At 34.8% G+C, this 27,379-nt stretch overlaps 1 protein-coding gene across 2 annotated transcripts in view; it reads right to left on the bottom strand.

Moving 5' to 3' along the window:
• Nucleotides 1-27,379, bottom strand: part of LOC118203696 (uncharacterized protein CG3556-like) — a 149,735-nt gene that overhangs the window by 33,333 nt on the left and 89,023 nt on the right. For both annotated transcript variants that reach the window (XM_085823885.1, XM_085823884.1), the window contains exons 6-7: nucleotides 18,023-18,198; nucleotides 2,698-2,887 (exon numbers count right to left, since the gene is read on the bottom strand). In XM_085823885.1, coding sequence (XP_085680011.1) covers nucleotides 2,698-2,887; nucleotides 18,023-18,198 — 366 coding nt within the window. The remainder of the gene's footprint in view (nucleotides 1-2,697; nucleotides 2,888-18,022; nucleotides 18,199-27,379) is intronic.

The raw sequence follows: 27,379 nt of genomic DNA, 5'->3' as shown, positions 1-27,379 counted from the left end.
ATGATAAGATATTTTCCTTGTAACGATAAATTTAAATCGGTTAAGTGTTTGGTTATATCAAACAAGAAAGAAAAATCTTGTATCCATATTGGATCGTAAAACAAACTTACGTCTTGATTTTTCGTTTTTAAAAACTGACATATTTCTTCTTTCAAATCTCAGAATTGTTTGATATCTTGGAGTAAGATAACCAACGTACCTGGGTACAGTAGGACAAACCCGAATATTCACTATGTAACTCACTTCAGAAAGCAGTGAATTGACGCTGATTTAAACCTCGAGATCTTATAAAATTTATAACTTTTTTTATATATGACAAAACATTCTCCATATTTATTACTTTCGTGCATAGAACTTCTTGATGTATAATACAATGCATATGATGAATGTTTGAACCGTGAATTTCACTAAGTTTTTTTCTTAGTAATGCTACTATTATATAACTACTATATTATATTATATAACTATACTATATTATATTATATAACTGATACATTAATAGTATTATTACATATCAAGCAGATTATTTTATCTTTTATTTCACAGCAAAAATATTCTAATTCGCATTTTACTTGGAATATTCTATGTTCGTCAGCGATTTTTCGTTTAATTTTACTACCACTTGGTTTTGATATAGACATACTGAATACAAAGGGCTGGAATAAGCACGGTTAACGTTAAAAAGTTAACAAAAATTTATTCTTTCCACAAGAGATAAATCAAAATGCTGAAATAATTCTTCAAAAATATTCTAACAATATCACAAAATGTCAAACGTTTAGCAAAAATCAATTCAAAACAGAGAAACTAATTCTATCTCACAGCGAAATCACTACAATTCAATCACAGCAGTAAGTAAACAAACAGTTCGCTAGAACTACAGCTACTACTGAGATGAGTTGTTTGTTCTCGGCTTTTATAAGCTTTATAATTAATTTCTCGAATATACTGGAAACATCTATAAATATCTGGATTTTTGTGGATGGCAACAGCAATTACGAGATATTTATTTATTAGGTATTAAATGCACGCGCTGTTCTATTTTTAACCTTCCAACGCAGCTGTCTTTTCAAAAATCGTCTGCGTTGCTAAGGCATCATGAAGCAAATCTAATTACAATTCTAAATTAAAAAAACTAAATAAATAAATAACTATGAAATCCGTAACAATATGAATTAAGTAATAATTAATAATAAAGCAAAGTGCATGCACATGCATGCACCAATATATCGTACAAAACTATGATTGGAAAACTGAGACCATGAGTTCGGCCACATTCGGCTATCGGGGGATGCGTACAAGTTCTGAGTGCACGTGTTCCCCAAAAGCCGAAGGTAGCTGAACACAAGCTACTCACACGCATTTGTAATTTAAGTAGTGTGTGTCAGCTCGCCGTGAGTAATCTAACAACACTGAATAAATTATCGTTAATTACTTAGCAGTAAACATTTAATTTTTTTCTTCGTCGATATGTTATTTTATTATTATATATTATTATTTGCCGATATATTGGCCGGGCCACAAAAATATTTGTTGTGGGCCGCGAGTTTGACATCCTTGATGTAAAGTGTTGAAGAAATATATTTAAAAATTCGAAGCAGATTTTTTTTATTTGATGTTTAAATGAATTTTCGCACATACCTTCCTTTAACGAACAAGCTTAACATATCACACTTTTACTGTTCTTATCAGCGAACAGAGCTAGAAAAAAAAAAAAAAACTTTTGAGTGAAACTTAGATGAAGATTATAACTTTGTTTGTGAGTTTTTGGTGAATTTTTGAAAAATCATTCGACTTTTTAGACTATTTGACTTTTATGATTTTTAAATTTCAACACCTATAAATGTTTTGAATATAAAGTTTTGAAAGTTTCACTGATTAAAACTTATTTTTCGTCATAAAAATATTATTTGAGGAATTTCCTACACTTGTGCTTCTGAAGCAGACGGAAGAAATAAATGCTGCTTATAGGAAAATTGGTTTAGAGTTCATCATCTTAGCACACTCGATGAGTAAGTGCCGATGTTCGCTTTTTTCGTTTTAGCTTGAAGTAAAATATCCGTTGTGACATTGTTATTACGCCCATTTTCCGAAACTGAATATTCAAAGTGCTTTCTTCATTCTCTGAATGAAGTTTAATTATTTTTCTTTATTTCGTAATTTTCTTACAATTTATTGCTTGAGTTTTAATGACTGAAAATTTAATCATCGATAATGTGCAACTGAGACTAAAAACAGGAAATAAAATGCAACTAAGGAAAAGGATTTATACAATAAGTTTTTATTTAAAATAGATATGATAATTAATGTACTAAAAGGAGAAGAATAATATATCCTATAATTCGATGGGAATGATAAATAACTGTATTTACAGAATTACTCTACAATTCTGGGCGCCTAATAACAAAATCTCTTAATTTAATTGCATTGCCAAATAGGTTATTAATTATTTTTGAAAATGTATAATGGACATTCTGCGATTTTATTATTCGCGATATAAAATTACTGAAGAATTCTGTGAATAGAATTTATTCCCGATAAACTATACGATAAGTCGTTTTTCTCCTTTTTAGTACATCAATTATCATATCCATTTTAAATAAAAGCTCATTGTAAAAAATAATTTTCTAATTTTATTTTACTTTAGGATCAAATTTGTTTTTCTAAGTATGGCAGAAGTAGGCCAAATTTACTAACCTTTAGAAATGATTGGAGGATCGCAGATGGTATTTCTAAGGTGAACCAAGGACCGACCACTTAGAACTGGCAAAACAAAGTACGTTGCTAACAAGTCTCCAAAGGAGCCGTCAGGCTGTTGTTGATCTACCAAGAAGGTCAGCGTCTTTTTGTGATTCCAGTCTCCACTGCAGTTGAAAGACATAAGTGCCTGGAAAGAAAGAAATACCTGTGTTACATTACGCTTAGGAGCGGATGGGACTAGTCTAACCTGATCAGGCAAAGGCACCTTTTTTCAAGTTGCTTATCGTTGACAAAGGCGCAAAGGTCCCATAGTATAAAGGCTCAAAGGTGCCGGTATCATTTAAAAAATTCATTATCTTGAAAAAAAGAACCCTCATTAAGGCTATTCATTTAGGTCCATATGAAGGCCTTAATCTTGATGAACATTCGCGAACTTATACAAAGGTTACGGTACCATTTAAGTTGAACCTCGCTTCCACGGATAGTGGTCCCATGGCATAAAAATAAAAAATGTGATAGGAGTCTTAAGTAAGCAGTCCTCGTCAAAGTGCTGAGACGCTCATCTGTAAGTCTTAATCTTGCTGAGCAGTCGCTAACCTGCACAAAGTTTCTGTAAAATTTTTCAAGTTGACTGTCGCTCGCCAATACACAAAGATGCCGTGACATAAAGGCAGAGATATGCTAGCGCTCTTATAAAGTACGGTATCGTGAAAAAGGCAACCCTCATCGAGGCTGCTGGGACGCCCATGTGAAGGTTTTTAATCTCGGCTGACAATCGACAACTTGTACAAAGGTTCCAGTATCTTTATAACATTTTATGAAATCATTCTTGTGGCAGAATATGAGAATTTATTGTCTTTATGCAATGCAGTAAAAGAATTAGATCCAACAGTGAGGAAGTTGCGACGAGTTAACAACGGCTTTGGGTTTAATACAGGTACCATTAGTTTATCTTTCGACTTTTTAGAATGTCATCAAATTTTTTTCCCTATAAGTTTATCACTTTTTGTTGCAAAAACAATTATAATGAATGTTTCATTTTTTAAACTATCGATATCAAGTAACCATGCAGCGTCACAGACACCGATGCCTCGTGAAATTTCCTGAATTATTGATAGTTCCATCCACCAATGATTAGATTAGCCTAAAATTCAATGAAATTACCCCAGCAAATTGGTGTTTATCTAAAAAGGGCAGAAAAAATAATGGAAATACTACCATTTCTATAAAAGTATCAATCTAAGTCTCATTTCTCATCACAAGCGAATCATCTCATACCGTATTTTCTCAACTATTTCCCTCCTTTTTTAAATTAATTTTATCGTTCAACATTCGTGCTGGGAAAATTAGCGAGTCTTTTAATTTCTGAAGAACGCGATTACCGTTAGAAGATAGCAAATGAAAAGAGGTCATGGATAAACTATTGGCAGCTATCACAATATTATTTTTTAAAAGAAACTTACATTCCAATAAGAATACATAGCAATACTAACATTACAATATCTGACGATAACTGAACTGGTCACGTACATATCGGCTCAGTTACTTTGCAGGGAACTTCCCATGAATTGAGACTTGACTGTAGTTTCCAAGAGTTCACATCAGAAGAACGAAGAAAAAGAGGCGAATAAAAAAGACCCGGATTTCGAAAGATGGAACAAATCAGCAGTAGATACGGCTACAATGAGCTGGAACATCCAAAGGAAGGAGAAAACACATGTTTGGAAAGTTTCTTAAGTGTTAGAACACCTGCTACGCCCGTGTAGCTTGATGAAGAATCTGCATAATATACATACATTTTAAATAATAACTGGAAGGGAAAATATGAATGAAAGGAAATGGGAAGGGATGAAATGCTAATATAAAAAAGGCGAATAGAAATTGAACACATTGAATATAAAAATAATAATAATAATAATAATAATAATAATAATGAAAATAATCAATTTACCAATAAATTAGCTACCACAGGGCAAACTATGTACAAAATAGAAGGGGAAAATTACACGAATATTTAAACATTTTTCAGAATTTACAGTTAAAACGCTACGGCATTGTTCGTGCTTGAAGAAATATGGCATTGTTCATGCTTCTCTGCTCAACATTAGCACTACGTTCAACCGGTTTGGATCACTGCATGCATATCACAATGTTCCTATACACCATATCACCAAAAGTCTTTCTCCGGACTTTATTTTCGTAATTGTTAGTCGTAGAGATATACTTCCAGTCATAAAATGTTTTAAATTGCGCAAAAATTCATATTTTGTCACTTCAAAATCTGAGGGCAACAATAATGTAAAAACTACTCAATCTGACTCTTTACACTTTGCTTTAGTCTTTATTACATTTAGGAAATTTTTGTACTTGTAAAAAATAAAACGCGAAGAGTTTGATTCCAGTGCAATAAAAAGGTGACGGAGATATTTGATATCAAAATAGAGAATGAAAATACAGAGAAAGAAATAGAAGATAGAGAATTCAGGCACCGTCGGCAAAGTGAAGAAGTAGAATATTTGCATTAGTAAGTAACAAAAAACAAATTATCTTTTAGAAAAAGATTTCTATTATTAATAGATTACGTGACTAGCATCTCTATGCATATTATAGAGGAAAAATACTGATCAATATATATATGTAAGATATAACAAATTATGATAGCTGTTTCAAAAAAATAATTGGCGACCTCAAAATTAACATTCTAAATTCGGTAATCTGCCCCTAAATTCATCTCTTCTCATAGGTTCCAGACTTTTCTATCTTACGTAACGTTTTAATGCAGATGCCTCTTGTCCAATCAAATTAATTGTAAACCAAAACTCTGAACTGAAACTTTCCCACTCCCAACCTTCGTCCTCTGAAAGTACTATAACTCTTCCCCTTTACGGCATAAGCTCTCCTGCCGCCAAGATGCTTTTTATGTAAGCTGCTGCCGCTTACTTGCTTAAAACGACGTCGTACTTCAAAATGCAACTTACTGTATTCAAATATAATTAGGAAACATTTTGTCTGAAGAAGGATGAGTAAAAAAAATAAAGATTGTTATTTTTCAAGATATTTTGTGCTAAATTGCGTGATTATGCTTTCCACTCTGCCACCTTCACCCCACTACCGTCTTCTCAGCCATCTACGCAGTATCGTAAGCTGTTAGAAGTTCCACTGTTGTCATCTACGCATTTTAGAAATCCTTACACACACACACACACACACACACATATATATATATATATATATATAATATATATTGATCAGTGTTTTTCTAGAAAACAATGGCAGGCTTCGGTACTGGCGTGCGGCCAACTCGAAATATAATTTACATTAATTAGAAATAAAAAGTGTTTGCACTTTAAAGATTTTTTAAGTATGACCAAATTATGGTTCTAAAGTAATAAAACTTCATGAGACCATTAATAATGCTGTAATGTTGCGCGCTTCCAACCTGCATGCAACAATAGTGGTGACTGCTAAGAACTGGAAAGTAGACAAAGTCTTGAGAAGGGTTTAAATCCCTTTTTATTCAACTTTAGAAATTACAAATGCGTGCTCTTGACGCTCACAAACTACGCCGACCCGACGGTAAAATAAAAATAAGAAACTAAAAAAAGAATAATAACAAGTGACTAACTACGAGGCTCTCTAAACGTAACTGACCTAACCGCGTTCTAAGATACTGCTGATAATTCAGAAAACTTCTGAATATTACGTTGAAAGATTCAACAATCTGCCGAGGCAAGCACACAGGCCGAAACGCGTGGTTCTTCAATTTCTAACTAGCCACCTCCACACTCATGAAGCAAGAAAGCACACTTTCGAACTCGTTTCCCTTCTATTTAACTCAGATTACTTTCGCTGACAATTTGAATCCTTGCGCGTTCTACTAAAATTAACATACTCTGGCATTGGCAATTCCAGGGGAAAGTAAGGATTGACAGGAAAGATAGTTTAAACTTAAAATAAATGTTAGTTAAAATAAATATAAACCCTACATTTGCCGCTGCGATAATTTGGTAAACTTGGAAGCAGGTCCTAGAAACGACCTGTTGAAAAGTTTCCACAATTCTGAACTAAATTTTAAGAGCCTCGTTTACATAAAAAAACTGTTTTTTCACAAAATAGAATAAATTTCTGTAAATACTTATTTAACTCTCTCTTCTTACAGCAACCTTTCCTGGACTTCAGCAATCAATCTGTTCTCTTCCTTCCAGCATCTGGAAGGAATAAGTATCAGTATCTTTCTGAATACATTATAATTTACACTTTCTTGACACTGAATAAGTTTTTGTTTTTGAACGATTTATTTTCCTTAGTTACTGCTTAATTCACATTCATTCAAGTATTCAAACATGAATTTAACTTTACCCTGGCTCTCCACCATGTGTGGTGTCAAACGGGAATATTCGTGTTTTAGTATTGCAACACTTCCCCTAACCACAATGATTTGTTAGAATTCATCGACAAAATAGACACACCTTACTCGACATTCTACAACTCGATGGGCTATTTTAACATTCTTAAAATTCAAGTGTAGGTAGAGAACCCTACAAAACACATCCATTCTAAATTCCCCCTCATTCATCTTTAGACATGCAGGCTTTCGCTCTAAAGCATGATTTTATCTACAGTTTAATACTTAAATTTGAATTCATTGCTTTAGAGCATTTACTTTTAGCATCTAAAATTTTATGCTTCTAGTCTAAATTCTACTTTTACATAACTTTCAAGTATTTACGTATATTTACAAAATTCTAATACATATGATTTTTACAATTTACCATAAAATGAATAAGAGAAAAATAAATTTTTACTTTACTCATTCTTCGCCAAGCTGGCGGCACTGAAACTAAAGTTCTTATTAATACAAGAATACGAAGTTATTTTTATCTTCGGCCAAATTTTGGCTTTAACAGAATTAGTCTTTCGACCAACAGAAACTGCTTGTTCTTAGATTTTATACTTAAAGAAAATAATACTTTTGCCTTAGCTAAATAAAGTAAAAGAAAACTAAGTCTCAACCGAGACACATTGACTTCCTTCAAAACATAGAACTTCATATTTACGCATAACATTTCGGAACAAAAGAAAAAAATTTTATAGAAGATTTTAACTTGTCTTTGAGTTTTCGATGATTGGAACTCCGCCATCCTCTTCTGGCAGAACTGCTCCCACGTTATAGGTTTCATCGACGTCAGTCGTCTCCTTACCGTCCTTCGAGTGTCGTCCACGTTGCTTTTTCTTTTTCGCCCTCTGCATGCTGGCCTCTTGGAGTGGTAGTCGTCGGGTTGCTGTTTTTTCCGTTTCGCCCCTGGACGGCTGGTCTTGGCGTCTTCCGGTCTGGAATCATGCTTGAATTTCTTCTGTTGGTGGTGGTCTTTTCGTTCCTCCTGCTGTCTTTTCGTTCTCGGGAACGGCGGCCTTGTTTGCACCTGACTCTCTGGCCCTGGAAGCGTTCTCCTCGATGCAGAATTTCTACTGCGATACGTTGTAAGTGGTGTTTTCCTCTTTACCAAAGCTTCTTTACGCGGCGGCGTTGCTTTCTTGTATTTCTTAAATGCTGGAGTCTGAACGTTTTCGTTTCTTCTCTTCGGTACCGTCGCATGGCTTGTAGAAGGGCTAGGTTTCTCTTCAGTTCTCTGCTTCTTGGGTGGTGGAGGGGTGACGTTACTTCTGGACCTTCTACTTCTTTTACGCTTGAGTCCTGCAAGAAACTTTTAAGGATTTCAAAATCATTTTGATTATAATATTTTTTCACCTGGTCGGGACTTGCTTTACAGATTTCCCCTCTCTCGTTCTTAAGGTACAATACGACTCCCTTGATTTCCTGAATTACATAGGGGCCTTCAAATTTTGGAGCTAACTTTGCAGTAAAATTGTCTGGGGCACTTGATAAAGAAAATTTCCGCTTCAACACTTTATCCCCAACTTTAAAATCTGCTTCATGGCGTTTTCTATCATAGTATAACTTTTGTCTATTTCTTGCCGTATCCGAGCTTTTAACCGCCTGGTCAATAAGTGTTTGCACATCTTTCTGCTTAAATTCTTGCTCTCTTTGTTGCACAAAGAATAATTTATCTAATGGCGTAATTAACTTCCGTCCTAAAAATAATTCTGCTGGGGTTTTTCCCGTAGTATCGTGATTTGCCGTGCTTAAAGTATAAGCTAACTCATTTATGTAGCCATCCTAGCGCTTGTGATGTGTGCTAACATAACTTCGAATTATTTTTACAATGTTTTTATTAACTTTTTCTGCTATGTTTGCCTGTGGTCTATACGGAACCATTTTGATATGGCGTATGCCAAGTCCAGTGCAAATATTTTCAAATATTTGGCTAACGAATTGTTTACCGTTATCGCTAATGACTTTTATCGGTGCATCGTATTTTAAAATGTATCTGTGTAAGAATGCATCTGCGACTGTTTTGGCTGACGCGCGTTTAAGTGGAACAATTTCTGTCCATTTTGAAAAATGATCTACAATTACTAAAAGAAAACGATTTTAATTCACTCTGGGGGAAAGGACCAAGAAGATCTATGCCTAAAATTTCATTCGGAAATGTAGCGCAAATGCTATTTAAGTACCCGGCCGGGCTGCAATTAATATCATTTATTAACTGACATTGATTGCAGGACCTGACATACGCAGTTACTATTTTGTATAATTGCGGGAAATATACCGCCTCGCGTACCCTTTTTAAAGTCTTTCTGACCCCTAAATGACCCGCTGTTTTCGCGTCGTGTAATTCCTTCAAAATGCTTAATCGAAGCGAGGCTGGGATGACTGGTTTGTACTCGAGATTTTCGTTTGTTGTTTTCGTATAAAATAATAAATTATCTATTATTTCATAGTTTTCTGCTCTATTTCTTATCGCATCGATATCTGTGTGCTCAAAGCTTTCGGGGTCTTTCAAATATGCATAGATACTTCCAAATTCAGGATCAGCTTTCAATTCAGCAATAATTGTATCGCTAGAATCTAAAATTTTTGAAGTCAACACAGCGCATTTAAGTTCATTGACTTCATCATCCAGTTTTATACGAGAAAGTGCGTCAGCTACATTGTTTTCCTTACCCGGTTTATATTTAATTATGAGATTATATTCTTGAAGTTTTAAAGCCCATCTTATTAACCTGGGCGTTAGGTTTTTTCCCGAGTAAAGTCTACCAACAGCCGCATGATTCGAAAAGACTGTTACTGGCGCTTTGCCGAAATAAACTCGAAATTTGTGTACAGCCATTAATACGGCTAATGTTTCTCTCTCTGTAGCTGTATAATTCCTTTGTGTAGGATTCAACGTTTTACTAAAAAATGCCAAAGGATGGCCATTTTGCATGAGAACCGCACCCACAGCATAGTCCGACGCATCTGCTGCAATTTCCAGATTTTCGTCCCCCTCCGGGAATTTCAAAACAGGGGCATTGATGAGCGCTTCTTTTAACCTTTCAAATGCGGTATTTCCTTCTGCTGTCCACGTGAATTTACTTTTCTTTCTTTTAATTACTAACAAGGGTTCAACAATATTAGCAAAATCTTTTATGAATGACCGATAATAAGAACACAGCCCAAGGAAAGAAGAAAGTTTCTTGGCGGTGTTGGGAGGTGGGAAACTCTTGATTGCTTTTATTTTTGAATCTTGAGTTTCTATACCCTTTTGCGAAATTTTATAACCCAGATATTTAAGTTCTTTAGTTGCGAACTTGCATTTTGAGGCGTTAATTGTAAGACCGGCCTCTTTTAATAATTTAAAAACTTCTTCTAGATCTTTAATATGTTGTTCCAACGTACTACTCGTTATAATTATATCATCTAGATAGATTAAAGTCGATTTTCCTAGGAAAGGCTTTGGAACAATGTCCATAGCTCTCTGGAATGTTGATGGGGCCCCACACAACCCAAAGGGCATGCGTAAAAATGCATAAGTGCCCGATTTTGTTATAAACGCGGTTTTATGTATGTCTTCGGTTCTCATAACTATTTGATAGTAGCCAGACGTTAAGTCCAAAGTAGTCATGTATCTTGTAGATTTAATCTTTCTTATAATTTCCTCTATAACCGGCAAAGGGTAAACTGGGAATTTGGTAACACTATTAAGTTTCCTGTAATCGATAGCAAACCTCCAAGCCCTTTTATCCGAAGGAGGAAACTCGTTCTTTTTCCTACATAGTACGACTGGACTCGCGTTCTCACTATTTATGGGCGTTATTATTTGATTCTTTAACATTTCCTGAATATGTTCTTCTATGATTTTCTCTTTCTGTTTATCATAGCGATAAGGTTTAGTCCTACAGGGTTTGTCGGCAGTTAACTGTATCTCATGCGTAACAATTTGACTACTACCAGGCCGTTCTGAAAACAAGTTTGAAAAAGTACTCACCACTTGCTGGATGGCTTGACTTTCATGGTCATTCAAATGGCTAAGGTCAACTTGCGGTTGTTCCACTGGTTCCACCACCCTCCGATCCATCTCCAGCACGATAGAACTTTCCTGAAAATTGAGTTTGGCCTTGGCGGCTTTTAAAAACTCCATACCTAAAATAAGTGGACTTTGCAAATTTTTTACTACAAAAATTAATACTTTAAGGCTTTCATTTTGAACCTGTATCTTTAAAGATAGTTTTCCGATACATTGACAAGTTTGTCCTTGTGCTGCTATGATTTCTGTGTTTTTATTTTTAAATAATCGTAACCTATTAAAGTTCTTAAAAAATATCACTCATAAAATTACCTTCTGCTCCTGTATCGATGAGGGCTTCTACTGGTAAATCGCCAAACAGGACTTGTATAATTGGTAACTGTGAGTTCTTTACGATGACCGTATTTGTCTTCTTGAGGGTTTTTTCAAAACTTCCGAGGTCTGGACCCTCGCTTTCACAGGCCCCTCTACTCGTTTAAAGCTTTCCTTTCAACTTCTGCCTTCTGGGTACGCGGACGGTTGTTTTCAAATTTCCTTTTTGGGCCTTGACCTTCGAGCTTCGATGAGTTAGCTTGATAGCTCTTTCCCCCATAAGAGCGGTTTGCATTTCTGGTCTGCTCATTTGAAGATTGCCTTCGGATACTTTGAGAATACGATGCCCCTCTAGCTTTCCCGCTATTCTGCGATTTTGGAACTTGACCGCCAATTCGAAGAGCTCCTGCAATGTGCTTGGGTTTCTAATTTCGAAGTAGTTTTGAACAGCAGGTAACAATCTTGGTAAGATTATTTCAATAATCTCCGCGTCGGGTTTCTTCCCATGCAGCATATCCGTCATCTTAATTTTTCGCAGAATAAAGTCCGTCAACTCTTCTATATTCCGTTGATATAAACTATATAGTTCGGCTTCTAGCCTTGCTCGATCTTTCACTATGGGGAAGGCCTTGAATAACGATTTTTTGAAATTTTCAAATGTATATGTCTGGCCTCCGAATTCCCCTAATAAAAATTTGCCTATATTCTTCCACCATAGCGAGGCCTGTCCTCTTAGTGCAGATGTGGCAATGGCAACTTTTTGTCTTTCAGGCACAGGGTAGAGCTGGAAGTGATTTTCTAGGCCTTCTAGAAATATCGCCACCGAATTTTTTCCGTCGAAATTGACGTTTGGCTTGATTAACGCTCTCATCGTCTGGACCAGGTATCCAAATCCTTCCAATTGGCTTGCCATTTCTTGTTGTTGTCCAGCAGCTTCCATCCAATTTTCGGCCATTTCAGTTCGACAAGTGTTCGGGCGCCAATGTAATGTTGCGCGCTTCCAATCTGCACGCAACAATAGTGGTGACTGCTAAGAACTGGAAAGTAGACAAAGTCTTGAGAAGGGTTTAAATCCCTTTTTATTCAACTTTAGAAATTACAAATGCGTGCTCTTGACGCTCACAAACTACGCCTACCCAGCGGTAAAATAAAAATAAGAAACTAAAAAAAAGAATAATAACAAGTGTTTAACTACGAGGCTCTCTAAACGTAACTAACCTAACCGCGTTCTAATATACCGCTGATAATTCAGAAAACTTCTGAATATTACGTTGAAAGATTCAACAATCTGCCGAGGCTAGCACACAGGCCGAAACGCGTGGTTCTTCAATTTCTAACTAGCCACCTCCACGCTCGTGAAGCAAGAAAGCACACTTTCGAACTCGTTTCCCTTTTATTTAAGTCAGATTACTTCCGCTGACAATTTCAATCCTTGCACGTTCTACTAAAATTTACATACTCTAACATTGGCAATTCCAGAGGAAAGTAAGGATTGACAGGAAAGATAGTTTAAACTTAAAATAAATGTTAGTTAAAATAAATATAAACCCTACAATGCATGTTTCGACTTTACAAATTTATAAATTACTTGTGTGAAAATTCTATTGGATTATCAAATATGAATAAATCAGAGACAACAGTAAATTCCCAAACTGTATCATTGAATGGAGAAGAAATCAATCTTAATTTGTTCTAAGTTATTTTCTAATCGGCTCCTCAGTACAAATTCAGTACGACGTCAAAAATCGTAGATTTTTAAATGAAATATCTCGGTCAATGTTTGTCGTACGGGAATCAAGCTTTTGCGTTTTATTTTTTGTAACGTGTACAAATAATAATTTTTTTTTCTGAATATAAATATAGAGATCGGAGGAACTTATAAAAAGTTAGATTTCGTAATATTTATAAAATTGATGCCTTTAAATTTAAAAATGTCAAAACATGAATCTTTGCGTCACTTAAAACATTTTTGTAATCGGAAGTATGTAATTATAAGTACACATTTTTGTAATCTGAAGTATAAGCCTACGAACAACGGTTGCCAACAAAGGCAGTGTAAGGACATTTGTGGACACAGCGTATATCTGTTGTTCAAAATTATTTTTACACTGTTTTATACCTTATCACCATACTATATCCTAACATGTGAACATATAATTAATTATTCTGTAACAGCTATCAGACTTTCTTGAGTTGTCGTTCTGATCGTTGATTCCGTTTTCGTTATAAATACATTCCACTGTTTCCACTGTTTTTCATCAAATTTTTTATGAAGGTAAACCTTTCGATCAGGTATTTTAGATATTCTAATGTTCCCTTTCAGCGGTTACGTGTTGTTCCCACAGGGCTGCCAAGATGTGAGGGGCAACAGCGGAAACAACATGTACAAAGCCAGGTGCGACAATTTTTCTGAATCTGCCAGTTTCCTATCGATTTGTCTATCAACTGCATCTGCCATTAGTGTTACATATCCTGGAATTTGATAACTGTCTCAAAACGACGTTTTCGGGATGTTTTATCCCGCTTTTTGCAGGATTAGCTATTAGCAATCCTGATATAAAATTTTTGGAACGTTCCGTTTATCCTAGTTTCCATTCTTAGAAGAAACTTTGTAAGATGGAATAGGAAACGAAACATATTTTTTCCCTGACTTTTAGTTCAAAAACTGTTTGCACCCCAAATTTCGCTCTCCTTGAAAATGACTTTTTCCATGTCTCTATCTGTCCTACTGTTGCAAGAATGTTGATTTTTCTTGTGGATTGTTGGTGGCCTGACTCCATCTGGTAATTTTACGACAATTTTACGACCATTTTGTCCTTGCGCGAATATTTTGTCGATAGTTCCCATTGGACTGGAATTTGGAGGGGGTCCCATATTCAGGTGAAGTATAATTTGAATTGCATATCATGGTTTACGCGCATGTCACTTCTGTTTCTTGTTTGGTAATATTGCATATGTATACATTAATTTTAAGTCCTAAGGATATAATATGTAACAATTATATAATATACAACAATTATATAATAAGTAACAATATTCCACATAGCGCGGGAGTATGCCCGAGATATTCCAGGGGTAATAAGAAAATATTTCAAGAAAACTCCATAATCTTTCATTCATATACTAAAAAGTATATTCCCAGAAATCCACGTTCTTTATTATTCCAGCAACATTCAAGCTATTGACTGTTGATGGAGGGCGAAGGACACCGCCTTTTCATTATAGGTTCACCAACGTTCGCCATTATTCGAGAGAAAGCGTCCCTGTAGGAGCAAGCATCTGTAGTAGCGGAGCAAAAATAACACCTTCTACATACAACAGGAGAGAAACACGCTAAAGTGAAACATAAAATTAGATGGATAAAGCAGCAACCTTCTGTTTGCCGTAGATTTAGTCAATAATAGTTACAAGTTAGACAGTCACAAGGCCTGAACCAACGCCTTTTAGATAGCTACAGGTGTCTTTCAGACGGTGTTGGCAAAGAACATTGGATTTCTGCAATCGTATTTCCGTTGTTCATCTGGCAGCAGGCAGCTACAACACTGCAGGTTATGTGTACATACTGAATGTTATAAAGATTATACACAGAATAATATATATAGTCTGGTGCTCTTTGGTAGCATAAACTGGTATCCAAACTAACAGACTTGAAGCGAATTATCGGTTGTCCAAAGATAACGACAAAGACTTCAGAAGGTTACAAACCATTTTATTAAATCGGAACTTTGAACATAAACTGCACGTCTGCTGCTTTCAGTACAACCACCATTTGTGTCAATGTAACTTAAAGTAATAGTAAATTTCAAATTTAAAACTTAGACTAGTAGCCAAGTTACACAACTGATTTAATTCGAAGTTGGCTTAAACTTCTAACCGGCGTAAAAATTTAAATGTTGTTAACTATAATGCAAAGTCTAAGAATACAATCTTATATGAGCTAACAGAAACATAGTAACGTGGTCTCGAAAGGTAGAAACACACTCTGTCTTACAATTCAAAAACTTCACCTCAAGTATTCTTAAACCTGATTTGCATTCTGATAGAGAAACGGAAAGAAGTGACAGTAAAAACCTCATGATGTGGAATTTCTGAAAAATTAATAGACAGATTTTAATGATATTTGGTATGAATATACATTTATAACACAGAAAAAAGTCATCATAATCAGCAAAGCTCATAGAACATAGGTATCTGAAATTCCGTTGAGATATCGAACTGAAAAGTAGCGTAACATTGGGTATGGCCCACCTCTCAAAGCCAGACAGGTCGCGCAGCATGACGACGTACTGGATATGAATGGCATTACGTGTACACAATTGATATATAGATGTATTAGAAAATTGACACATTTAGTTCTTAATTATTTATAAACTAGTATGGAACAAATGTAGAAAAGTTCTTGATTATTCATGAACTAGTATGAAACGAATGTAGAGGGTTCATATTCAAAATATGAAGCTTATGTTTATATGTCCATGAGGTCAAGTCACATCAGTTCATATGTATTTTGTGATTTAGAAATTCTTTGATACTATATATAAAATATCCATTAGCATTTTATCCATGTAGTAAGAACTATTATGATATAAAATAAATTTCTGTGCCCTGAATTATTCATTACGCAGTGTAACATTGCTCATTTTCGTTCTGAGAGAGCATATCCATTATCTTGTAGATTTTCTGTATTAAATGCTGTTTTCTTAATTAAAGCTCTGCTGAATGCTAGCTGATTCTTGTTTAGAAACTTTACACGCAGCCCTACTGTTATTTGACAATTTATTAAGTCATGCTTCGGGATTTCTTGCTCGCCATGATACGTAACGATCAGTGTTTGAAATTCCAAATCTATAGGAATAATCTATGTCAGTTGATGGCGAGTATTAATTGTGGATTGGAGATCTTTTGGTGTGTATTTACTTAGATAATTAGGTTATAACCAGAAAAAAAAATCTTTTCTTATGCCAAATATCTACAGATTTTTTAACTGCTATATAACCCCCCCTCACACACAGAATTATCCCAACGTTTTTGAGGATTGGTATGCTTTCTAAGAATATACGAAAGATTTTTTTAAACTGTGTTGGAGGATGTTTTAGCAATGTATACCTGAAATACTTTTGGCATATCCTTTCCAGTAGAAAATATTGCAATGTATAATTTTGTTAAATTTCTTATTAGCACTAATTTTAGAGAATAAAAGATGAATTTATTTTTTCTTTAGTGTACTTGTTGATAATAGTAAGACAGGTGTCCTGATTTGCTGGACAGACTTAAGACGAATGTCCCGATTTGTCGGTCAAACTTGAGATATGTCTAGATTTCACATTCATATTTAAGACAAATCTCCGTTTATTAGTCGACTTAAGACACTTGTCCCGGTCGTCAATCGACTTAATATCCAGTCTTAAGTCAGATATCCTGATTTGCTACTTGATTTAAAACAAAGGTCGCGGTTTGTCAGCCAGTCTTAAGACAGCTGTCTCGGTTTTTCAGTCGACTTAAGACAGAAGTTCAAGTTTGTTATGTGGGGTTCCAATCTTTTCTCTAACAGCTAAGTGTGTGGAACCCGTGAACTGGTAAGCGAATAACCGCTTTAGCTCAGGAACAGGGATGTAAACTCAAGAAGGGTTAATTACTCTTTATTTCTCAAAAAAAAAAAAAAAAAAAAAAAAAAAAAAGACTGTAACAGTTGGCTCCTTTCTCAGAAGGCTCACAGAAGGTACAGAAAAGCCTCCACTTGGGCTTGAACCCAAGAGTACTAAGAAATAAAGCTTAACTAATGCTTAACTAAAAAGATATAACTGAAGCTATTAAAATTCTAAGTAGTTGGCCCCTAAATATCAACTAAACTGGCGAAGCTATCAAGGGCCTGAAATACGGCCGAGTGTAGTAATAACTTAGAGAGAGCAAATCCAAATCCAAATGGCAAACGCGCGCTAGTCAGAATCTCTGGCTCTCTAACGAAGTCAGGCCATACACTGCTCGACTTAATTACCGCTCTTATCAATTTGTATTAGCCGAGATTCTGAAAACACATTCTGGTAACAAATTGTAAGCTGAAATTAGGAGGAAAAGGAAATTAGCTTTAACAAAAGATAACTGTTAAAAACGTAGGATAAACCTTACAGTTATATGTAAGGTATATTTTTAATTTTATAACAGCTATTTTATTTGAATTCTGCTTTCCTAATGTTCCTTGTTTCAACTTACAACTCCTACCCGAAGGAGATTTTAGTATCGCGTTAAATGCAAATGAGAAGGAGAATAGCATTTAAATCAAGTTTAACAGACTTCGGCAGAGAGAATTAGTATTCCTGAATAGCGCGCGTTTACCTTTACGTTACAGCGCGTTTACAGCGCGTTACACTGGACCGTATTATTACGTGCCTTTTGATAATTCGCTAGCTAATTTAGTGTTACGGCTAACTTAGGCCAACTAATTTAGAACACTAGTTTTCTCTTAACTTTGTTTAACAGAAAGTGAGCAACTCTATAAACAAATGTCCCAGTTTATGAGTGGCTTTGAGACAGATGTCCCATTTCATCAGTTAGAAAAAATAACAACCTTGATCTGGTATCAAATAGGACGTTAATGATGTTACCTGTGCTGCTAAAGCTGTACTGTATATGCTGCCGAAACTTCCGTCGGAATTCTGTCGTTGCAGAAGTTGAGATATCGCTTCCCTGACATAGGCGTCCAAAGGATTTCCGTTGGATTGCGTCAAGGCGTGTTGGTGACTATAGCAAGCCAGTGCTGTAGCGGCGAGACTTTGCATGTCTATTACAATATAGTACATGATATTAACAAGAAGCAATGAAAGTGAGAATAAAAATACTGTGAAAACTTCAAATTACAGTGGGATAATTTCTGAAAGAATTTTAACGGTGTAGTGTTTCTCCCTTTTATCTATTAACTAAGTGTGGAGGAACCTAGTGAGCTGCTAAACCAATAATCGCTAAAGTCCAGAAATAAAAACGTAAAACTCACGAGGGGTTAATTACCTTTATTGCTCAAACTAAAGGTGTACAGTCGGTCACTTTCTCAGGACGTACAACAAAGCCTCTACTTGGGCTTAGAAACATAAGAAATAAGAACTTAACTAATGACTAACTAAAGAGATTTAGCTGAAGCTAACACAAATCTAACTAGTTGGCCCCTTAATACCAAATTAGCTAGCGAAGCTATTAAGGGCCAGTAATACGGCCTGGCGTAATAACAACTTAGAGAGACGTGGCCAAAAGGCAAACGCCCGCTAATCAGAAACTCTGGTCCTCTCTCTCGAGGTTAGTGGAACTTCGACTTAAATACTACTCTTCATTTGCCTTTAACGCTATTCTAAAAACACACTCTGGTAAGGAATTTGTAAGCGAAAATTAAGAGAGATAGGAAAGAAGCTTTAACTTAAAAATAACTGTTATAAACTTAGGATAAACCTTACGGGATTAATTAAACATATTACCCGACATTGAAAATGAAACACCAAGAAGGAGTAGCCCGAAAATTATGCAAATTTCTGGATAAACCCATGTCATCGAGTTATGCGAATGATGTAAAATGCGCAGCTCTCCAATACACATTGAAGATGATAAAGGAACCTGCAGAATGCTCAATTTTCGTGCTATCATTTCTGTTAGGAAAATGATCGTAGAAAATTGGTTTTTGTCTCAAAGGACGCGTATAATAGCAGAGAATGGCAGACCGTCGTCAACGGAGGCAATTCGAGTAGACAGATGATTTTACGAGGGGCATGGCAATCGGACTGAAAACGGCAGGTTGGTCCATACGGCAGATCTCAGCTGACACACACCCGGGCGCGTTCACAGTGCACAGGCTGTGGCGACAATGGTTGGAACAAGGAAATGTGCCAAGTTCCAGAGGTGCCGTAGCCACCAGAGTGACGTCAGCACGCGTGGATTGATGCATAGACAGACAAACTGTGGCCCACCCGCAAGCCACTTCTATCTCCATTCTGCAGCATGTTCAAGCTATCCTAGATGTTCCCTATCGACCGGAACCATTTGCCTTCGATTGGTGGCTAGTGGCCTGCACTCGTGGCGTCCTTTAAGAAGATTGCTATTGATCCCACGTCATAGACGCCAACGTCTGCAATGATGCCGGGCTCGAGCGATGTGGACAACGGAATGGCAGAAGGTGGGGTTCACGGATGAATCACGCTCCTGTTTTTCCAATGATGGTCGCCGTGTACGAGTGTAGCCTCGATGTGAGACAGGTCCAATCCGGCAGAAATTGTGGAAGGCCTCACTGCTTGACAACGCGGCGTCATGGTTTGGAGCGAAATTGCGTACGATTTCAGTTCATCTTTAATTCGTATTAAAGGTACTAAGACAACCAAACGATACGTGGATGATATTCTGCGGTCGGTGACACTCCCGTACCTTCAGGTAGTGCGCAGTGCCCTTTATCAGCAGGATAACGCCAGACCACACACTGCTCGTATCAGCCAACGTACTGTGCAAGGTATGCAGATGCTTTCATGCCAACCGTTTTCTCCTGATCTCTCATGAATCGAACACATTTGGGATGTGACTTTATGACTGGATGCCATTTGCAAACACTGCTATTGCCGCTTTCAGAAGACGAACTGTGGCAAGTGGTTGACAGGAAATGAAGAGCCATTTCTCAAGACACCATCCGTAGTCTCATTGACTCTGTAGCTAGACCATGTGTGTCGCTTCGTGTATCGTCGTCCGAGGTAGTCCTACAACCTACTGAGCCGACTTTGTTCTTGCTCTGTATTATGCATATCATTTCGAAATAAAGATCACTTATTGTTCGTTACTGTCTCTCTCTGTTTGCCGAGTTTCATCACTTTCTGGCCACTCCTTCTTGGTGTTTCATATTCAATGTCGGGTAGATTGAATGCTAATACTAATTGTTCCAGAAGATAAAGTAAATCTTACTCTTAAAAATAGTAAAAATCAATTCAAAAGTAATTTTTGTTTTAATAACAACTTGCTTCAAAAATTCATTATTGAAAGTGAAATTAAAGAGGATTATATTAAAAGAGACATATCCGTTTGGTAAGATAACCCGAGGTATAAAATTAAGTAAAAGGTATAGAGAAAGAATGTTGTAATCTATATTTTATTGTACAAATTTACATTAGATTTCATTTTGTATGCAGACGCATGAGTGTATACAAGAAATAGAAAAACATTTCGCTCGAAGTTAATCTTCTCTCATTTGAATTTAAATTTTCTTTTAAATAGTTTGAACTGATATGATGAAAAATTTCTATAGATATTAGAAAGCTGTGTATCTCCGCTTTCATAGTTTTTGGAAAAACTTTATTTCTCACTGAACTTTTGTTCCCAACTATTTTCCTATTTATCTTCATTACTTCTTCTGTTAATTAATTTGCCTACATAACAACAGAGTCTTAATTGATATTTTAAGTGCTCTTCTGCATCTTAAAGGGTATTGTTCAGTAACCTTTAAGTTTAAATCATTCTAATGTGAACTAATATGAACCTAGGATTGGTTACGATCAGGAAACAAGGCGATGACTGCATTTGCATAATCTTGCACCACGTGTTTCGAAGATTTCGATGGCTCTTCTTTAACTCCTCATTTTTTATCAAAATAAATTTCTCGCAAATAAGAAAAGACCACAAACTCTCTGTTGATTAAAAAATTATATTTTCCAATTTTTACTGCCAAAAATATCTTTAAAAACCTTTTCAATTGGCGAATTAATTTCTTGGAGGCTTCCTGAAAATAAAAACATACCTACTTTGATTTAGTGATATGAATTCCAACTTTTACTTTCCAGGCAGCTTAATTCTTAAATTTTTCTCATTTCTTTTTTCTTCAATAAATAGCATTAAGTGTTCCGTTTCCTGTCGTTATAAATCTCTGTACTGCAGCCTCTTTTTCGCATACTGTATTGCTTAGTTTCTTTACCCATACAGTGCGTGCCTCTGTTACTTATTAACAGCCGAAAAGAAGTATCATTTAAAACTTAACTTCGAAACATAATCTGTTGGAATATATATTTTATGTCAATGGAAGCACCTGACATTTTTTTAACTGCCCGCGTAGCACTGAAAATTCCTTGGGATATTCCGAAGATATTACTCACGGGGCAAGCTCATATCCCCACGATATACGGACATCCTTAAACTTTCAACGCATCTTTCTGAATGCTTAATATTATAGCTTAGGATCCTCAGAATATTTTACATCCTTACGATAGTGTACGGGAGACTGTGGAGATTTAAAGTTTTATTTGCCTCATCCCTCAAGACACTCGCAATATCCGCTTAATGTCCGAAACACATTTTGATGAGTGCCTGTTGTCATAGTCCTATGTTTCCCTGGACATCCAGAGCATCAGCAGAAAACATAAATCGCTGGAAAAGAATAAACACCCTTAGAATATATGACGACGAAAGTTCCCCCTAAAAATGCAGTTGAATATTCCCAGGATGCTAAATGACGAAGTCCTGGAAACATCTGAAATTCAAGAATTTCAGAACAACTTTGTATATCTGCCGAAACGGGGACTTAAACCTGATATTCTTGAAATTTTAAATTATGAAGTCCTTCGAACATTTGGCAATCAACATCTTCAAGACAATTTCGCGCATGCAGACACTCAGCGAGTTAAACAAGACTTCCTTGAGCTGCTAAATGAAAAAATCTGCAAAGCATATAAAAATCAGGACAACTTCTCGTATGTAGAATACACAGAGACTTAAATAAGACATCCGCAAAATGTTAAATCCCGAAGTCCTCAGGACATCGAAGAATTAACTTTAGGGTAATTTCTCTCGTACCTAGCTCCACCTTTAGATTTTAAATTCGGAATTCTTAAGATGTGAGAATCAACTTATTGCGGACAACTTCGTGTATCTAGGAAACTGGTGATTTAAAATAGATATCATCGACATCTAGATATTAAATTACGAATCCTTAGGATATCCGAGAACGAAGATCCTCAGTAGATCCTGGAACATTGTGACTTAAATATGACATCCTAAGAATATCCTGTGTTACTGCCATTTATTCAGTTGTTTGTTGGTTTAATATATGTTTTACAGATTTAAATTTTAATAAGGACTTTTCATTAATTTCTAAGAATAACCTAATGGTAAAAAACAGAAAATAACAAGTCAGAATTAATCGGAATTAATGCTCAGCGGAAACGTGAGGTGTGTGCGTTATTTATGAGTATTGAAAATTCCGTACAAAATATTGCAGCAAAAACATCGCGGACGAAAACCTCGAGGAGAAAACAACGCAAGGCGAAAACGTTTTCGCACAAAACATCGTGGGAAAAAAGAGAGTAAGGAAAAAACATTGCAAGTCTAAGACATCGCGGTATAAAACATCCTTGTCGAAAGTAAAGCAGTTAAAAAACATCGCAGTTTCAAAATACCGTGGTAAAAAATAGAGCATCTCCACATCATCGCATGACGATAACATCACAGATATATTGTTGCATGCGTACGGGTTCATAATAGACTGAATGCACAGGTCCGATGAAAACTTAATAAAATTTATTCTTACCACAAGAAAAATAACAAAACGCTGAATTTTTCCTCAAAGATATTCGTACAATATCACAATATCCCGCAGTAGTTATATTTTAAACTAATAAAAAGTTAAATAGAATGCTATCCAAAGCGCAGAGAAAGGTAAGCCGATCTCACCGTGAATTCACTGCAATCAACAACAACGATTAAGTAAGCAACTGGAACTGAGATGTTTCTCTCCGGCTTTTTAAAGCTTTTTAATCGGTCACGAGAAAGTTCTGGTAATTTCTGCTTTTAGAGATTTATGGAAAGCAAAAAAATGGAATTATGACTACAGCTAACACAGTAGTCAATTACATTTATTCAATTTAAATATAAATTATGAGATATCTATTTATTAAATGTAAAATGAGCGTGCTCTTGTATTTTTACCTTTCCGGTATAGCTTTCTCTTAAAATATGTCTCGTGCTGCATTTAAGGGGAATATAAAACAATTTTAATTGTAATTATACTAAAAATAGCTAACTAAATACAAAATCCATATTAATATGTTTTTCAGACTATAAAGTTGCAAATGAATATTCGCATAACAATTTGCAGCGCAAATAAGGATGAGGAATATTCTTACCTCTATATTACATATTTTTGGATTAATTAATATTTTTTTTCCTAAAAAAGCAAGAAGGAAACTTTAGCATTCAAAAGCTTAAAATGAGTAGAATATTAGTGCTACATACGAGTATCTAATTAATGCTACGTTGTTCATATAATTTTAAATTTACGTACTTAAAAGTTAATATTTAATTAATCTTTTTAATGGTACTGGCAGCTTTCATAAAAAAATAAAGTCTAAAAAAATCAGGAAAGGTAAGATGAGTAATTGCATGAGGTAACCTATGTTAAAATTGTTTAAGTAATTATCAAACTGTAAAATTATTTTCTTTTACCTTTGTTAATCTGATATTCTTTGAGTAAAAATTAAGTTTCGTTTTGTTCTTAAAAGTGTCATTAACATTTTTATGTACAGCCCTGTATAGATGTTAATTCGCTAGTTATGAGGAGGAAGCCACAAAATATTTCAGTAGGGGTTTGGATTTGTTGGATTATAGCAAAGCACATTAGGGATATCTGTCAAAAAGGGAAGCTTTTGTGGAGGAATTTTCTCAGGAACTGCCTCGTATCCATATTATATACTAGGAAAATCAAATCGTACATATTCGTTTGCTGAGTCAAACTACCAGTATTCAACGACTTTATTCCTAGGCCGCTAGTCGCCATTTCGGCAAAGGAGTACTGAAGGAAACTGATTTGTTATTTCATCATTCATTGAGAAGACTCAAATTTAAAATTATACCTAGAAAATTTAAATGCAGATTTTTTTCCCTCAGAAAGTATATATAATTACAGTAAATTCTCTTGGCGAATACCTTCCTACGACGGCCAGTGTTTCAAAAACATAGGTAAAGATAGTTATTAAACAATAACTGTGCAAGATAACTACATCCACAGAAGACTAAAAATGTATGGAACCGTCAATGGTTAAACAAGATATTTTATATTTAACATTATATTTAGACATTTTTATAAATAAGTTAAAAATATTATTAATTTTGTCGAAACATTTTTAGTTATTGTTTGAACTTTTATAATATAACCCTGTTTCTCAGACGACCACTTCTAAAAGTGACCAGTGTAGCTGTGAAACGCATTAAATCTCATCTTTCTAAGAAGATTATTTTTATAGAAGGGTAAATTATTCAGAACTGTAAATGGCCGTTTTAGAACGGGTTCTCTGTGCATTTTTTTAAATAATAATTTTACATAAATGTTCAAATTTTGCATTAGACGAATTTTTTTACTTTCTTGTACGAAGTAAAGGAAATATTGTAATCGCGAGAAATTTCAGTTATGATATTTCCATGGAAATATCCATTTTGACCGTTTCCGAGTCAATTTGGACGATTTACGTCTATTCGATGGACGTCTGTACGTTTGTACTCACGGATAGAATAAAGGACTCTCTTTTCAAAAACGAATTCAAAGGGTATTTTTCATGACGTTTGTACGCACTTATGTATGCATCTATGTATCTCGCATAATTCAAAAACGATTAGCCGTAGGACTTTGGAATTTTGTGTTTGGGACTGCTAATATATAATTCTGCTCTGCCCACTTTTGTTACAATCGGTAGTACCAAATATATATATGTATCAAGAATGTATATAAATATATATATATATACTCACTCCCTTACCGGGCTTCAAAGTCTTTACCCATCCTTTATTTTCGCAGTTCTTGATTATAGTCATATAGTTCCAATTACAGAAGTGTTTTAAATGATGAAAATTTTCACATTTTGGCAATTCCAACTTAGGAAAAAAAAAATTGACAAATAACGAAATCTAACTTTCAGTGTCGTCTGGCAGTTCTTATATTTCAGAAAGTGTTACACCTGTTAGAAAATAAAATTATAAGAAGTTTGATTCCCTTACGCTAAACAATGGCCATAATATTTAATTTCTAAACTAGACCAAGACAATGATGAAGAATAGAACAGAGACATTGATGACGCCAAAGAAATGTTCACCTTGGGTGAATAATTTAAAATACTATTAAATTATGGAGAAAATTATCATAAATATCAAAATTATTTGTTCGTTGTTCATTGTTGAATTAATTAATTTAAGTTATTGTCTGACCCGATAAATATTTTATATAGGTTTTTGCGATAATTTAGTTTTGTGTAATCAAGTTTTTGTTACATAGAGTGGAATGCCGACTTACCCAGACAATGTGGATTACCTCAGATGATTGAAAATACGGATAAGTAGGCATCTAAAAATATTTTGTGAAAGGTTACCGTTCAGAAAAGTTGTGTTATTAGGCACGGTGTTCGGAAAAATGTCGCCGAAAAATTATTTTGGAAAATTACCTCAAAAAATGTATTCTCGGAAAAAAATAAAATATGTTAGAAATTCCAAGCAAAATACATGATCTTAGGAAATAAAAGACTACGACCAGTATTTTTATTCTAATTATTAATATGATGCAATTTTCCTCAAAATGTCCTCATTGAAGCAACTAAGCGATAATTACTCCTGTTCTCACCGAAGCTGTTCTCAGTGATAATTCCTCAGCAATTTAGTAGAAGCCGTAATAAAATACCTGCCTAATAACATATGAAATATCTTTCACAATAAACTAATTATTGGTCCCTTTCAGAGGACGTTACTAGGAAATGATTCACTATGTATCAAGAAAGAACAATAAATAAATAAAAATGTTTCAAACAAAAAGAAATTAAAATTTAATACTTACTAAAAGAAATAAATTACCCAAATGTTAAAGCTAGACGCACTGAGCACTGTCTCTAAGACGACCATGGGTAAGATAGGAAGGAGTGATCAAACCGGCACTAGAAGTGAAGCACTGCTCCGAAGCTTCGGTCACCAGATGGGGTGTTTTTTTTTTTTTTTTTTTTGTTTACATTCAGAAGCTCACTTGACAGTGGTCTGGTAGTATTTCGACACACTAAAGTTCCATGCAAATCGAAAAAACGGGACACTTCCGCATAAAAAAAAATATTCATGGTGTGGTGGATAATAGTATTGTTTAGTGACAATTTGTATAGTTATTGACATTTAAGCAAAAATCACATCTTAGTTATTTTTCGATAACTAACAACAGCGATTTTGATTATGAATTTGTTTTATAAAATACTAAGCTGTCGAACTACAAAAATATAGATTTTAGTAAAAATGTTATGCTTAAAGAATGAAAAAAAATTCCTTACGGTTCCTTTAAAATTGTGCACATCTTTCGATACCCTTGATAGAGTATTCGCTACTTTTATTTTATGTTTACAAAATGTTTTAAATAAAATAAATATTTTTCACATCCACATATTATTGTAATATATATTTTTTAAACTTTTTTATAGGAGAGGCTTTACTATAGCTCATTTTAAACTAATCATTTTATTTTTATATATCTGAAAAATAATCACTTTGGGTTACACGTTTTACTTATTAAAATATAAGTTATTAAAATATAAGTGTTAATAAAAATAAAATTACCACCAAATGCTGCAGTCATCGTCAAAATTAATAATATACACACAGATATGCCAGTAAGTTAACTTTTCCTTCATTTGTAACCACACATTTGTGTAAAATTATGTACAGGTTTACACAAATGTGTAGAACAGAAGACGGATACATTCACGAATTCGGCGGAAGTACCATGTGCGGTCAATTTATAATGATTATAAATATTATCTAAATATTGATAATACCTTACATAACACATATACCTTAACATTGAATTGTAAACATAAATTGAAGCCCTGTTGACAAATACGTTATAAAACTATTTGAGCAAGAATTGTTCGTACTAGAAAGCAATCTGTTAAAAGGTATTGTAAAGCAAATTCTACGAGATGCGTACTTAAGAAAGTAAT

Source organism: Stegodyphus dumicola, chromosome 9, assembly GCF_044657685.1.
Source record: "Stegodyphus dumicola isolate Sdum_Otavi_A_Nest chromosome 9, ASM4465768v1".
Classification (NCBI taxonomy): domain Eukaryota; kingdom Metazoa; phylum Arthropoda; class Arachnida; order Araneae; family Eresidae; genus Stegodyphus; species Stegodyphus dumicola.
Note: the sequence above shows the minus strand (reverse complement) of the source record. Positions and strands in the feature narration are given on the sequence as shown.